The sequence below is a fragment of the Bacillus rossius genome, chromosome 5, assembly GCF_032445375.1.
Source record: "Bacillus rossius redtenbacheri isolate Brsri chromosome 5, Brsri_v3, whole genome shotgun sequence".
NCBI classification, from domain to species: Eukaryota; Metazoa; Arthropoda; class Insecta; order Phasmatodea; family Bacillidae; genus Bacillus; species Bacillus rossius.
In genome coordinates, this window is record NC_086333.1 from 81,166,525 (window position 1) to 81,178,552 (window position 12,028).

The 12,028-nt window shown below is 40.0% G+C and overlaps 1 protein-coding gene across 9 annotated transcripts in view; it reads right to left on the reverse strand.

Annotated features, from left to right (window-relative positions):
- Positions 1 to 12,028, reverse strand: part of LOC134532109 (uncharacterized) — a 120,630-nt gene that overhangs the window by 50,889 nt on the left and 57,713 nt on the right. For 8 of the 9 annotated variants that reach the window (XM_063368419.1, XM_063368421.1, XM_063368418.1 and 5 more), the window contains 3 exons: positions 6,483 to 6,658; positions 2,085 to 2,176; positions 1,227 to 1,331 (listed from right to left, as the gene is read on the reverse strand). In XM_063368419.1, the coding sequence (XP_063224489.1) occupies positions 1,227 to 1,331; positions 2,085 to 2,176; positions 6,483 to 6,658 (373 nt within the window). The remainder of the gene's footprint in view (positions 1 to 1,226; positions 1,332 to 2,084; positions 2,177 to 6,482; positions 6,659 to 12,028) is intronic. The other variant, XM_063368420.1, reaches the window with a different exon arrangement.

Sequence of the window (12,028 nt, forward strand, 5' to 3'; positions counted from 1 at the left end):
GGTAAACACTCAAAACATGAATAAGTAAAAAAATAAGGCCTTGGAAGCGTCAGCCCAGAAAACAAAACAAACAACAATAATCTCATAGGTGCCCAGACGTCGTACAAAGGAATTTACTTATAACCTACTAGCAACTCTAGGAGGCTATGTGGATCAGGGATGAGTAATCAATAAATAATAAGAATGCTGGTTTGATTTATATAACTGCCCTTTTACTAAAATAATTTACTTAGTTTTTTCTTTTCTTTTATCTTCTTCTTTTAGGTAGACATGTATTAAAATATATTAATTACAAACAGGAGGGAGCCCTGGGGCAACAAAATAAATATAAAAGTAAAACAACTATCTCTCTTAAACTTGACCCTGGTTTTACGTGAGCTCGCAGGCTCAAAAGAAAGACAATTACATTTTGTTCTTAATTTGGTTTTCAAATGAATTTAACCAAATCCTATGTCCTGAAAACTAGCGGTCCTGGCACTGGAGGTTTCTGTAGATTAAAGTCCAGAAGAATTAATTTTATGTAGAAACTTGTATGTCGACCGGAGAGGGGAGAAATCTTGTGACTGCATGAGGCCAATCACGTACTGCTAAATTTTGGCAGAGAAGTTCCATTCTAATTTGGTGTCCAATTGTTGAAGCTAATCTTGCAGCTAATCTTGCATCCCACCCAAAGTAGCGGGGTGAAGTCACGTTAGCTGGCTCCAGGAGTAGTGTAGGCAACTCCCGGCGCGGAAGTTCGCGGAAGCCATGACGAAATAAGGCATCTATGCCTTGGACTACATGACGTAGTGTTCAGTCTTGGAAGTACAACAGAGATGGACTCTCGCGAATCGCGACGCGTGGTCTGTACTGACCAGAAGCTGCAAGCCGAATGTTCAAAAAATGGCGTCGGTGTGCCTAATTAAAGAAAGTTACTGCCCTCATCCAAAGAGGGGGGGGGGGGGGAGTGTGATTGCCCGAAGGTTACCGAAAATGCCCGAAGGGGCGAAGCAGACAGCAAATGAGCTCGCCACGCGCTCTCGCGTGTCACAGGCGGACTAAGGCCGCAATCGCTGCGCGACTTCTGCTAAAGTCGATTGTGACAAGCTGTCTCTTATGGGAGGGATGAGTAGTGCGCTTTGGCGGCCAAGATGAGAAACTGCCTGGAGGGTCATAGAAACGTCCGCTAGAGTGCAGCGGGCGCACTCGTAAGCAGCGGACAGAGCAAGGTTAGGGATTTTTCTCACCGCTAGGCTTCGCTGATGGCTCTGTTGAACAAGGGCGGATGTCCTTGAATAGACCATGTACCCTGCCCGGGTTCACTGGAGGTCGATGCTCCGGGTTGAAGTTCCCTGGAAGCCACAGGTGGGAGATGAGGAAAGGGGGGTCAGAACTTGCTAAGTCGCCTGGGAAAGGCGTCGTGTGGACCGGCCCAAGGCGTCGCCGAGGACTGTAATATGCTCCTCGACGTGCTGCCAAACAGCTTACCTATGCTTGCCTCCGAGAAATGAAAGTTGCTAGCGGTAGGCTTGGGGTAGCACGAAAAGTCATACTGTTACAGGGAGAAAACGTGATGCAAACCGCGGCCGAGATGCTGCGATAACCAAACGTCAGCAAACGGTATCTGATTGGGCCTGCGAACAAGAGCAGGTGCACTGGGTTGCACAAAATTACGTCGGAGAGTACAGTAATGGAAACAAAATTAAATGAAATTAAAAATGCAACTTTATTTTTGTGGTTTCCTTCTTTAAAAATTAAAAATTAAATTTAAAATTCAAAACTTTTGCGCAATAATTATGATAAACGGCACATTATGTGTCCACATTTCAAATATGGCTATATACCTAAGTTTATACTGATTCTACATATATAAATTTGGTTTAAATAGTTTATTTAATTTTTATTTACAAGGAATGGCTTTTGGTTAATGTACTAAATGTTTGCCGCATTGTAGTTGTTCAGTGATTAAGGTGCAGGAACTGCTGCCTTAGTATTTTCTTTATGAATGCAAAATATTTAAGTGAATATCAATTTTGATTCAAACTGAAAAAAAAAAAAAAGTAATTACACACCCGTAGAAGCAACATGAAAATATTCTTACTTACATTTCAAAAGTGCATAGCTGCTGCCATCATTAAAAGACTTCATTTTTGGAGCCAGTCGCTCCAGACAAAATTTGAGAAGCTCGCGAGACTTTCTGTAAGTAAAAGTAAAACATAAAATAAATAATCACGAATATTTACTTTCATTAACAACAACCGAAAAATATAAAACATAACTAACAGCTTTCTAGATAGTCAACATGCATGTTGAAACATACAGAACTATTACCCAAGAATCTCAGCCCATCATATTTCCAAACATACCCACAAATAAATATTGTTTACCGTGTTTTGTCTCTTAATCGCCGCACCGTTATTTTAGGGCATCAAAATTTGGATTAAAAAAACCTCTCGCGTAAACGTTGCATGATTTTTTTGGTCCCGCTATCACATTCCGATTGCATTGTGTAGGTAGTTTTCCCGTATAAAACAATGTATTACAAGTTGAAATTTAATACAGTGGGACCCCTGAATTACACTTTTCAAGGGGAAAGTCAAATTTTACTAAAAACTTCATGAAGATATGTATAATTCTTCAAGTCAATGCCTGCTGTAATAAAGTTTTACAACAATAACTATAGGTATTATTTTTGTTTGCAATTAACTTGAGTAGTTAATGGCAATCTCAAAACTTAAGTAAAAATATGTTATAGGCCTAACATTTAACAACTTGACCGGTCCCATCGGCATTAAATATGTCCTTAGGGTGATAACCCTTTAACACATCTGGCAAGTGTTTTTCCAGTGTTCAACTGTTTCCAGATCAACACTTTTGCTTTCACCGCAAACAGTATGGTACACAACATTATCTCTCTTTTTGAACCGATTAATCCAACCATTTCAGGGGGTAAACTCAATGCCTAAGCGATCCGCAATCTGTGTTGCTTTCTCGCGAATCAACCTGCCGTCCACTGGAATGTTTGCTGCCCGTGTAGCATCAAACCACTCCTTAACTAAGCCTTCCAGTTCTTGGTATTTGGACACCTTCACAGTTTTGATTTTTTTTGCCATTGGTCCACTTTGTTCTGCAGCATTTTCGATGGATGTTCGATTACGAACAATTGTGTTTAATATAGACACGGGGATATCCAATGCCTTGGCTAAGGCCACACGTGATCCAAAGTGGTTGTCAAACTGCCTCAAAATATTACATTTTTGCTCAACTGTTAAAGCGTTTCTTTCACAACCACTCGCCATTGCACGAATATTGCGAAAATTTAATCACAAACGTGAATAAATTATCTGTAGAACGTGTCAAAAAAAACGCTGAAATTTACGTCAAGGTAAACAAAAATAAAGCCCAGAATCACTGGTACCAAACCAACACACGAACACAGCGGTTTGCAGTAATGTTGCCAACATTTGCCAAGGAGCGAGAAACTGTACAATGTATGTGCTACACGGACGTGTTCCTTTCACTTCATGGAACAATCTGAAGAACGAAAAAATTTTTGTAACAATAAAAGCACCCGAATTTCCATTTGCGACGTAGTGCAGAACATGCATGTGCGTAACGGAACGATACTCTATTCGAGGAATCGATAGAATCGAAATGGAGTATGTATTCTTACTATAGTTGCGGTTGGCAACACGTAACAAGCGCTTTATTCGATGACAACAATGGTGTATATCACGGGAAGGCATTTGATTTTACCATGTGATTAGCGGGAATGTAATGTATTGTAAACATAGGACAAATGGCGGGACCAGCAAAAAATGGTTTAATTGACGGGAAAATGCTATTCGCGGGAACGTAAATGCCGGGTTCCACTGTATTCATTTGGATATTACCGCTTACTTATTTAATCAACAGAAATACAAAGTTGTCTAATGTGTAAATTTTCTTTTCAAAACGTTTTCAAATGTTATAAACTTTATCTGTACATCTTCGTTGCCGCTGTGTATTGCTCAACAACCACTTATAAAAATGTAGCCAGCGCTAGTTGGCATCATTCATTTTTGGTTAGGTTGATGCCCGTATAGTGTGTGTGCATGTAGTCCAGCTCACGTTCAGGTCACAGTTTTAGTTTTTCTATTTAAAGTTGAACAAAATGTTTTTGTTGCATGACTCATTATTTTTAATTGTTTGGCATGCTTTTGTATACTCTACTCTTTAAATAAATGTACTTGCCCTGAATGGGATTTTGTTTTCATGAATAACTTTACCTAACAAAAAATGCTTTTTTTTTGCATAAAAATTGCATCCTTACCTTTCAAACTTGATTTTAGAATCAAATGTGCACCAATTATGCCATAAAACACGGTAGTTTCATAAACACACATGTAAAGTAAACCCACTCTAACTCCACTTAAAATATGCAGAGTTATAACACATGACCTCCAATTTTGTTTAATGTTCGCTCAATCAAGTTAAAATAATATCTGCTACAACAGTTCAATATTCTTTGAGCCACTTAATGTTCTTGGCAGACTGGAAAGTTCTGCAAAGAGAGACTGGATGTTCTTCAAACAAACTCGTTAAGAAAACAATAAATGAAATAACAGAGTTAAAAAAAATACTCTCTTGACTCATTGAAGTGGTAGATTGTACTGACGTTTCGCTCTGTATTTCAACAGGCATCTTCAGAGTTGATAAATAAATGGATTTTATTTCATAACCCAGGTGGCAAGATACTGTCAGGTTCTCAGATCATGCATGTCCTTTATGCCTCTTGAACACATGTGAGGTCAAGCCATCTGCTTTGTTTTGACATGATCACATAATTCTGTGTTCATAATGTTCAGAGTATTGTGATTTTTAGGACAATGAATAACTTATGTATCACATTACAAATGACAATGATGATGACATATTTATCTCTCATGATATTTGTAATATAGTATTGGTGTTAACATGTATTTATTTAATTACTACACATTATGTGGAGTGTATTCATATTGATGATCGATGTTAAAACACATACCGTAAGTGGATTAGGTTCTTATTAGGGATGGGTCGGTTCTGTAATTTTTTTGGTTCCGGTTCCATTTCGGTTCTTGGAATTCGGTTCGGTTCTTCTCCGGTTCCGGTTCCTGTCTCATTGGTTGTGAGGATAATTAATCTTTAAGAAAAGAAAAAAAATTTACTGTCTCATTGGTAGTATTTTATGCAATGTTCGCATATAGCAAACTTCTCATCTGCATCAAGATCAAAATGTTCCCACACAGACGACATCACTGCAACGAAACAAACTCATCATGCACAAAGCTGAAAATATTACTTCCTTTATTAATTTACGTGCCAATAACACCAATTATTTATCGCCTAAACCACGACAGTAGCCAAAACAAAACGTAGAAGTTCTGGCTGTACCTCCCGGTATTATTGGTCGCATGTGTCGAAAAATTACGATAAATAAGTATCATTTTAAAGTAACATCTAAAAGGGTGTTAATTGTTTACTTCAATTTTCACATACATTAAAAATCACATGGTTTAATTTTGGAATGGTAAAATAACGTTTACCGTTTACAAGTTAAAACGTGTGACAAGTTGTGTATTCCATGGCAAGTTGGTCACTATGTTCACAAAAACATGGCAGCGCAGCCTCGGCATATTACGTAAATAAATGAAAATAACAATATGACCAAGACGGAATTTCGGAAAATTTCCCAATTATCTGTATTGTGCTACACTTACATACAGAACAAAGTTATCCCGGCACTAAATATAATATAGAACATAGTTATGGCTGTGATTGCATCAATTTTCTTAAGCGCATTGAGTCACGCCTGAGGTATGTACGTACGGTAACGTCTGTCTGTTTTATATATGCGGAATGTTTTATTTACCTATTTATTATTTATACGATTATACGTAATGGAAAACACCATTAAATAAATAATTGTAACACGTCTTAACAATAATTATGCCGAATGGTTGTGCTTTAAATTTGAAGTGTAGTGAAAATACTGAAAATGAACATTAACCCCGTAATTTTAAAAAACAGGTCTTTTCAGTATTCGAAAACGGTTCCGGTCCGGGGGCCTAGAACCGGGGAACCGGGGAACCGGGGAACCGAGGAACCAAAGAACCGACCCGACCCATCCCTAGTTCTTATCATTTGTGGAACGACATTAGGTATTGCCTACGCAGTTTTACCTTCAGGCGAATCTTAATCACAATTGTATTTTTCTAGAAGTCTGCTCTAGTGCCATGTAAATAAAAAGTAACATATATATAAAAAAAACCCTAGTTGTTATCTTTGGCTATTGGGGGTAACCAACTCTTTTTGACCTAGGTTCATATGCTCCTAACTCTTACAACTCCTAGGGAGCGAAAGAGATTGCGAGTGAAACAAACCTAAAAATGCATGTCCCTGCTTAATCACACCTGCCCACCATCTCAGCGATAACAGCCACAGAGTAGCCGACAAACGCAACTAGAAGCCAAAGCACTGACTTGTGGGCTCCTTCTCTGCCATTGCTCTCGTCCAGCCATATCTTCTCGGCGACAATGATGGCGGCCTTGGCGAGCAGGCGGGGCTCGTGCGACAGGGTTGCCAACATCCTCTCCAGGAGCCTCGCAACGCTCTTCCTGACCGGGAAGTGACACACAGCCAGGAACGAGCTCTCGAACTGCAACAAGCGGGACAGGTCCGTAACGCCCGGCCTGTGACATCCTCCCTTTCCACTCTCCACCTCTCGCAACCGTCTATACCATTCTTACCAACTGTCTGCCACCTGTGAGAAACCATCTGCAATTTGCGAAAAAACTATCTACGCTGCAACGCATTCAAAAATCAACGAAAGTAACTAGGAGAAAAGTTAACTGTTGTTTTTTTCTTTTATCTGTTAGCAGAAATTCGTTTTTTTTTTTTTTTACACAAACTCATTCAACATTTGTAATATGTATACTTACGCCAACAAAACAGTGGTAAAATTTATATGCTGCATTTTTACGATAAAATAATCAGAAATGAAATTTATTCAAACAAATACATAAATAAATACAGTCAAACCTCTCTGAAACGACCCCTCACGGTTCCCGGGAATAGGGTCTTAATAGAGGGGGGGTCGTAATAGATGTTTTCCAAAATTTTCAGTTGATTTAAACCCCCCCCCTTCACAAACAGCTACTCACTAAGAAACCAGCCGTACAATGGCAGGATGCTGTCACTCACAATGCTAGACGGCTTTGCTTTAAACCCACTTCAACCTTCATGACAAGTCCGTTGCCCTACAGGCCACCTCTAAAGAAAATATGTCAATAGACAGTTTATTTTTACTGGTTAGTTTACATGTAAATTTTCTGCTAGAACCCCGATGTCACGAACCCCGGATTTAACGAAGCAGTGATTTTATGAATACATTCTCGGGAACCGTCAAAAAATTGGACATTTTGACCAAAATGTGAAAATCAAAAAAAATAAATAAAAAAAAAACGAAATGAAAGATAATTAAAATCTGTTAATTTTAACACACAGCGTATTTTTGTGTCGGCTTTAATACTTCCAATAATGTTCATGTAAGAATAACAAAAAAAATAATGGGACATTTATTTTAAAAATATGGCAGCAGTAGGTTCTGCAACGCGAGTGGGTGCACACGAAGCTCGCCCGGCTGGCTGGCGGCAGCGGATTCATGACGCATAAGCTCACCCCTCCCTCCCCTCGTTAGCATTCTTCAAGGCTAGCTCATCCCTCCCAAACACACAAACCATCTAGTGTCCTCCCTTATAACACCCCAACTTCGCTCCCCTTTGAAAAACCTTCAGTGAGAAAATGCTCTTTTCACCCTCTCTTCTCCAGTAAAATTATCTTTTCCACGACCCTTCACAGCGTAAAAAAAAAATCACGTTGGAATGCAGATGGAAAAGAAACTATGCAGTAAAATAAATATATTTACGGCCCTGCTAAATTTTTCTATTCAATAAAATTCGAGGTATTAGTGATTTTTCAGCAGAAACAACTGCTGTGTGACTAATAAACAAATTGTATCATAATAACTTAAACTTATAAAGTACAGTAGAACCTCGTTAATTCGTGATGGTCGGGACCGAGATAATCACGGATTACCGATTTTCACGGACTAGCGATTAAAAGCCCGGAAGGTCTTGTCAAGCTTCTCAGACACCGGCGTGTAGCTGGATTAAGGCCAAGGTCATGTGATGTAACATCTCCCGAGGCTTACTGCGCCTTGGCAGCAGATGAATAAAAAATAGTAAACTCCCAATTATTCGTGTTAATTGGGACCCGCCGATGCCCGGATAATTGACACTCTGTTAAAAAAAATAAATAAACTTGGATAATCCGTTAACGGTAAGGGCCGTCTTCGAATTAGTGTCTCGGCTTAAAAAAATACGGCTCTGCCTAGCCATTAGTTCATGGTCATTTACAACAGCCGAAGAGAGAAAGATAAGATCGTGCTGACCTTGCACTCATAAATTTTGGGTAGGCCCCCCCACTCCACCCTTCTTCATCCAGCCGAATGCCAGCCAGACACGACACTCGCCAGGCGCCTGCCGTGCGTTGGCGGGTGGAAACAAAGGGAGACGGTAAGCAGAAGTCAAGACATCCCCCTCAAGTTTAAAGAGTGACAAATGTGACAGCTGAAAGGGGGGGCGACACAAAGGGTCCGTACAAACAGAATTGCAGAGATTGGCGGCCCACGCAATGGTTTGCAGTGTTTGCCGGCCGCCGGCCCGCGTGACGTTAATTTTAAGCGCTGACAATTTTTACTTCTCTTTTTTTCCTGCACTTTTAAATCGTCCCGAATAAGCGTGTCACGGATTAACGAGGTTCTACTGTATTTATTAACGGCGAAGGACAGTCGTATAAGCCCATCAAAATATTTATTTTACCGAGAATGGACTATACAACCTGGCTTTTGTCGCACGCGGTGTGGGAGGGGAGGAGGATGCTGACAGTTTCTCACGCAGAAGGTTGAAATAAGGGAGGGAATGTGTTGAAATGTTAGTTGGTAAAGGAGGAGGGGGGGGGGGGTTGTTTTTACAATGTTTGCCTGGCTCTGGGAGGGATGAGCCTTGAAGAATTAATTAGCAGGGGATGGGAGAGGTAAGCGTCACGTCACGTATGACGTCAAGCCGCCGGGCGGGTAAGATAACATGACAGCTGAGACGGCTTTCCGTGCGATAGTGGACACGCCTCGGCTAGAGCTCGGCTAGAGCTCGGCTAGACACTGCCGCGTGGGCAGTCTAGAGGGGTGGTATCTATTTTTAGCCGTCTTTTGTATGCCTGCCTGCTTACAGTACAGCTCCCGCCAAGATAAACGTGAACACATAGCGCCCAACAAAGTGTAACAGACTTGTTTTTCAGCCGATTTTACTCAAATTCTCGACTTTCTCTGCTTAAATTTTTAACGGTTTCTCAAAAAACGGTCGTATAAACGGAATGGACGCATCAGAGGGGGGTCGCATCGGCGGGATTCTACTGTATCTCAAAATATGTCACTTTTCACATCAAGTTCGAGTTCAGTCATCTCTGGCAAGGAATTTACAAGCTTTCAAAATTAAATATAAATATTTTTTAATAGCAAGGGTCCTATGAAAAGGAATATACCAAATAAAATCAAGCTGCTGTCACCAAACAAAGCATAAAACGGCCCAATGCGTGGTCGCTTCGTTATTGCTCGCGCGAGAGGCGAGACGTGGAATGTTAGAAGAAAGATAAATGCGGGGGAGACAGACGGCAGCCAGTGTGTTTCCTGCGTGGGGAATAAGTGGCGTAGCCTTTTTTTTTATGCTGGGTGTAGCGACCTTTTTCTGTCAACCCACGGGAAAAGATAATTGCTTGAGCTGTCAAAATAAACATCGCTGCGGCAGTTAAACAAGTCAAGGCGGGCGTGCATCCAGTCGGTTGCTGTGTATATCTACTCGAAAAACATAACATCTCAATTCATAACAAGATTCCTTATAACTAGAGACATGCAGTTTTGGGGTTTATTTTATAGCAAAATTCGTTGTTATTTACCCTTAAAAGTGGTGTTATCATACATCAAAAGCGGTGTTATTTTTTAAATAGTTTTAGCACTATAAATTAAAAAAATTAAGCTAAGCATACCTTGAAATTTTGGACACATTCTTGCATTGTACAGTTGCACTAGCAACAGTAATTTACAATCGAATTTACACATCACTTTTTACATACAGTAATTGAAAATATTTTAGTACCTAAACCAGCAAGAATAAATATGAAGTCTCTAAAATAGTGACATAAACACATGGAACAAAATCCTCAAACTTTAGCTCTCGAAAGCAAAAGTAGCCATGATACACAAATTAGCCTCACTTAAATTTGTCCTGCGGTCTGTTAAGACTGTGTTATATGAGGACAAAAATCGTTCACAGTCAACGTTTGCAGAAGGCATCCAGATGGCTTCAAGGCAGCTGGAAGCAAACAATGGCTGTGACAGCTTTACTACATTCAATGACTTCACTACGTCCACTGAATTGTCTGTTTCCATTTGTTTTGTAACAATGTCCTGAAGCTGACCAAAACCAGCTGTTAATTCTTCAGTGCTTATGGAGTAGAGACTATGGACAGTTTTCAGTTTCTGCACCATTTCTGGGTTTAATTTAGCAAGCAACAAACTTTCCTGACTAAAAATTTGAATTGCTTCAAATCTCTTTCTACTTGGGTCAGTTGTCATGAGAGAGTTCAGTTTGGAAAGGGCTTGTGTTGCTGTTCTTGTGATGGACACTTTAGCTTCAGCAGCTTTAGCGGGGGGGCATGTTAGACAAAGCTCTACTGGTTGCCTCAAAATAAATGCCACGAGTGATGTTTTCAAATTTTTTTTTTATACCTTGCAAGTCCCCATATAGTGAATGGGCAGTTGGATACAAAGAACCTTCAAGTTTCTGTATTAGCTCTACAAGGCTCTTGGCATGCTCTTTCACAAAGACAGCTTGACAAAGAATGAGAGAAATGTCATTTTCTGTGAGTGAACACAGAAACTCAACCCCTGAATTTTGTGTTGCCTTTAGTTCATCTGTTTTGCAGAAATCAACAATGTCATGTATGTAGTCTGCTACATAAAAAACGCTGTTGAACCAGGAATTCCATCTAGTAACAACAGGAAGTGGGAACAATGGACGTTTCTCTCCATGCTTTTCTTCAAGAAAGCTAGCATACAGGTGCCTTCTTTTCCTGGTGTTGTTGAACACATTTTTTATTTTGCTCATAGCATTGTTCAACTCAGGCAACTCTTTCACCCAGACATTGCCAACAAGATTTAACTTATGTGCCCAGCACTGGACATGCGTTAACTGGTCTCCAAGGATTACTTCGAGAGTACTAACAGCCTTGGTCATATAACGAGCAGCATCGGTTACTACTGAGAGCACATCACCATACTGTACATTGTACATTTTGAGTGAATCTAAAATTGCCCTCACACAGTTTGTGGCATTAGCAGCTTCAAGAAAGTGAACTCCTGCAACAAATATTTCTGGTTTATCCTGTTGAAGATTCAGAATTCTAAATAAAACAACAAATACACACCTACCCATTTTATCTGTTGTTTCGTCGCACAGTATGTCAATTTTTTTGTCCTTTAATGCAGTTTTGGCATCTTCAATTCTGCATTTGGCTATGTCCCCTACATATTTCTCACGGACTGTTCTCGCAAGTGGCATGTCTCCAGCACCTTCGATGTATTTGTTCAGCCATGCCCTGATATTAGGATCATCAAGCTTTTCAAGGGGTATATTTGCCTTTATAAAGGTCTCTGCTGTTTCCTTTATAAATTCCAACTTTTTGTCTTTTTGGACATTATTTTTTGCTGTCTGAAACGCTGAAGATATTGACGACTGGCGTTCAGACGCACTAGATGAGCCTTGCAATGAAGAGAGACGCTTCTTGTGTTTTTCACTGCCTACATGTTTTTCACATGAGTCTTTCCTATCCCAAGAGACGGTGACATTACAGTGACGACAAAAAAGTGTGGTTGAATCACTAGCATAAAGTCCGTGTTGAGAAAATTCAGAGG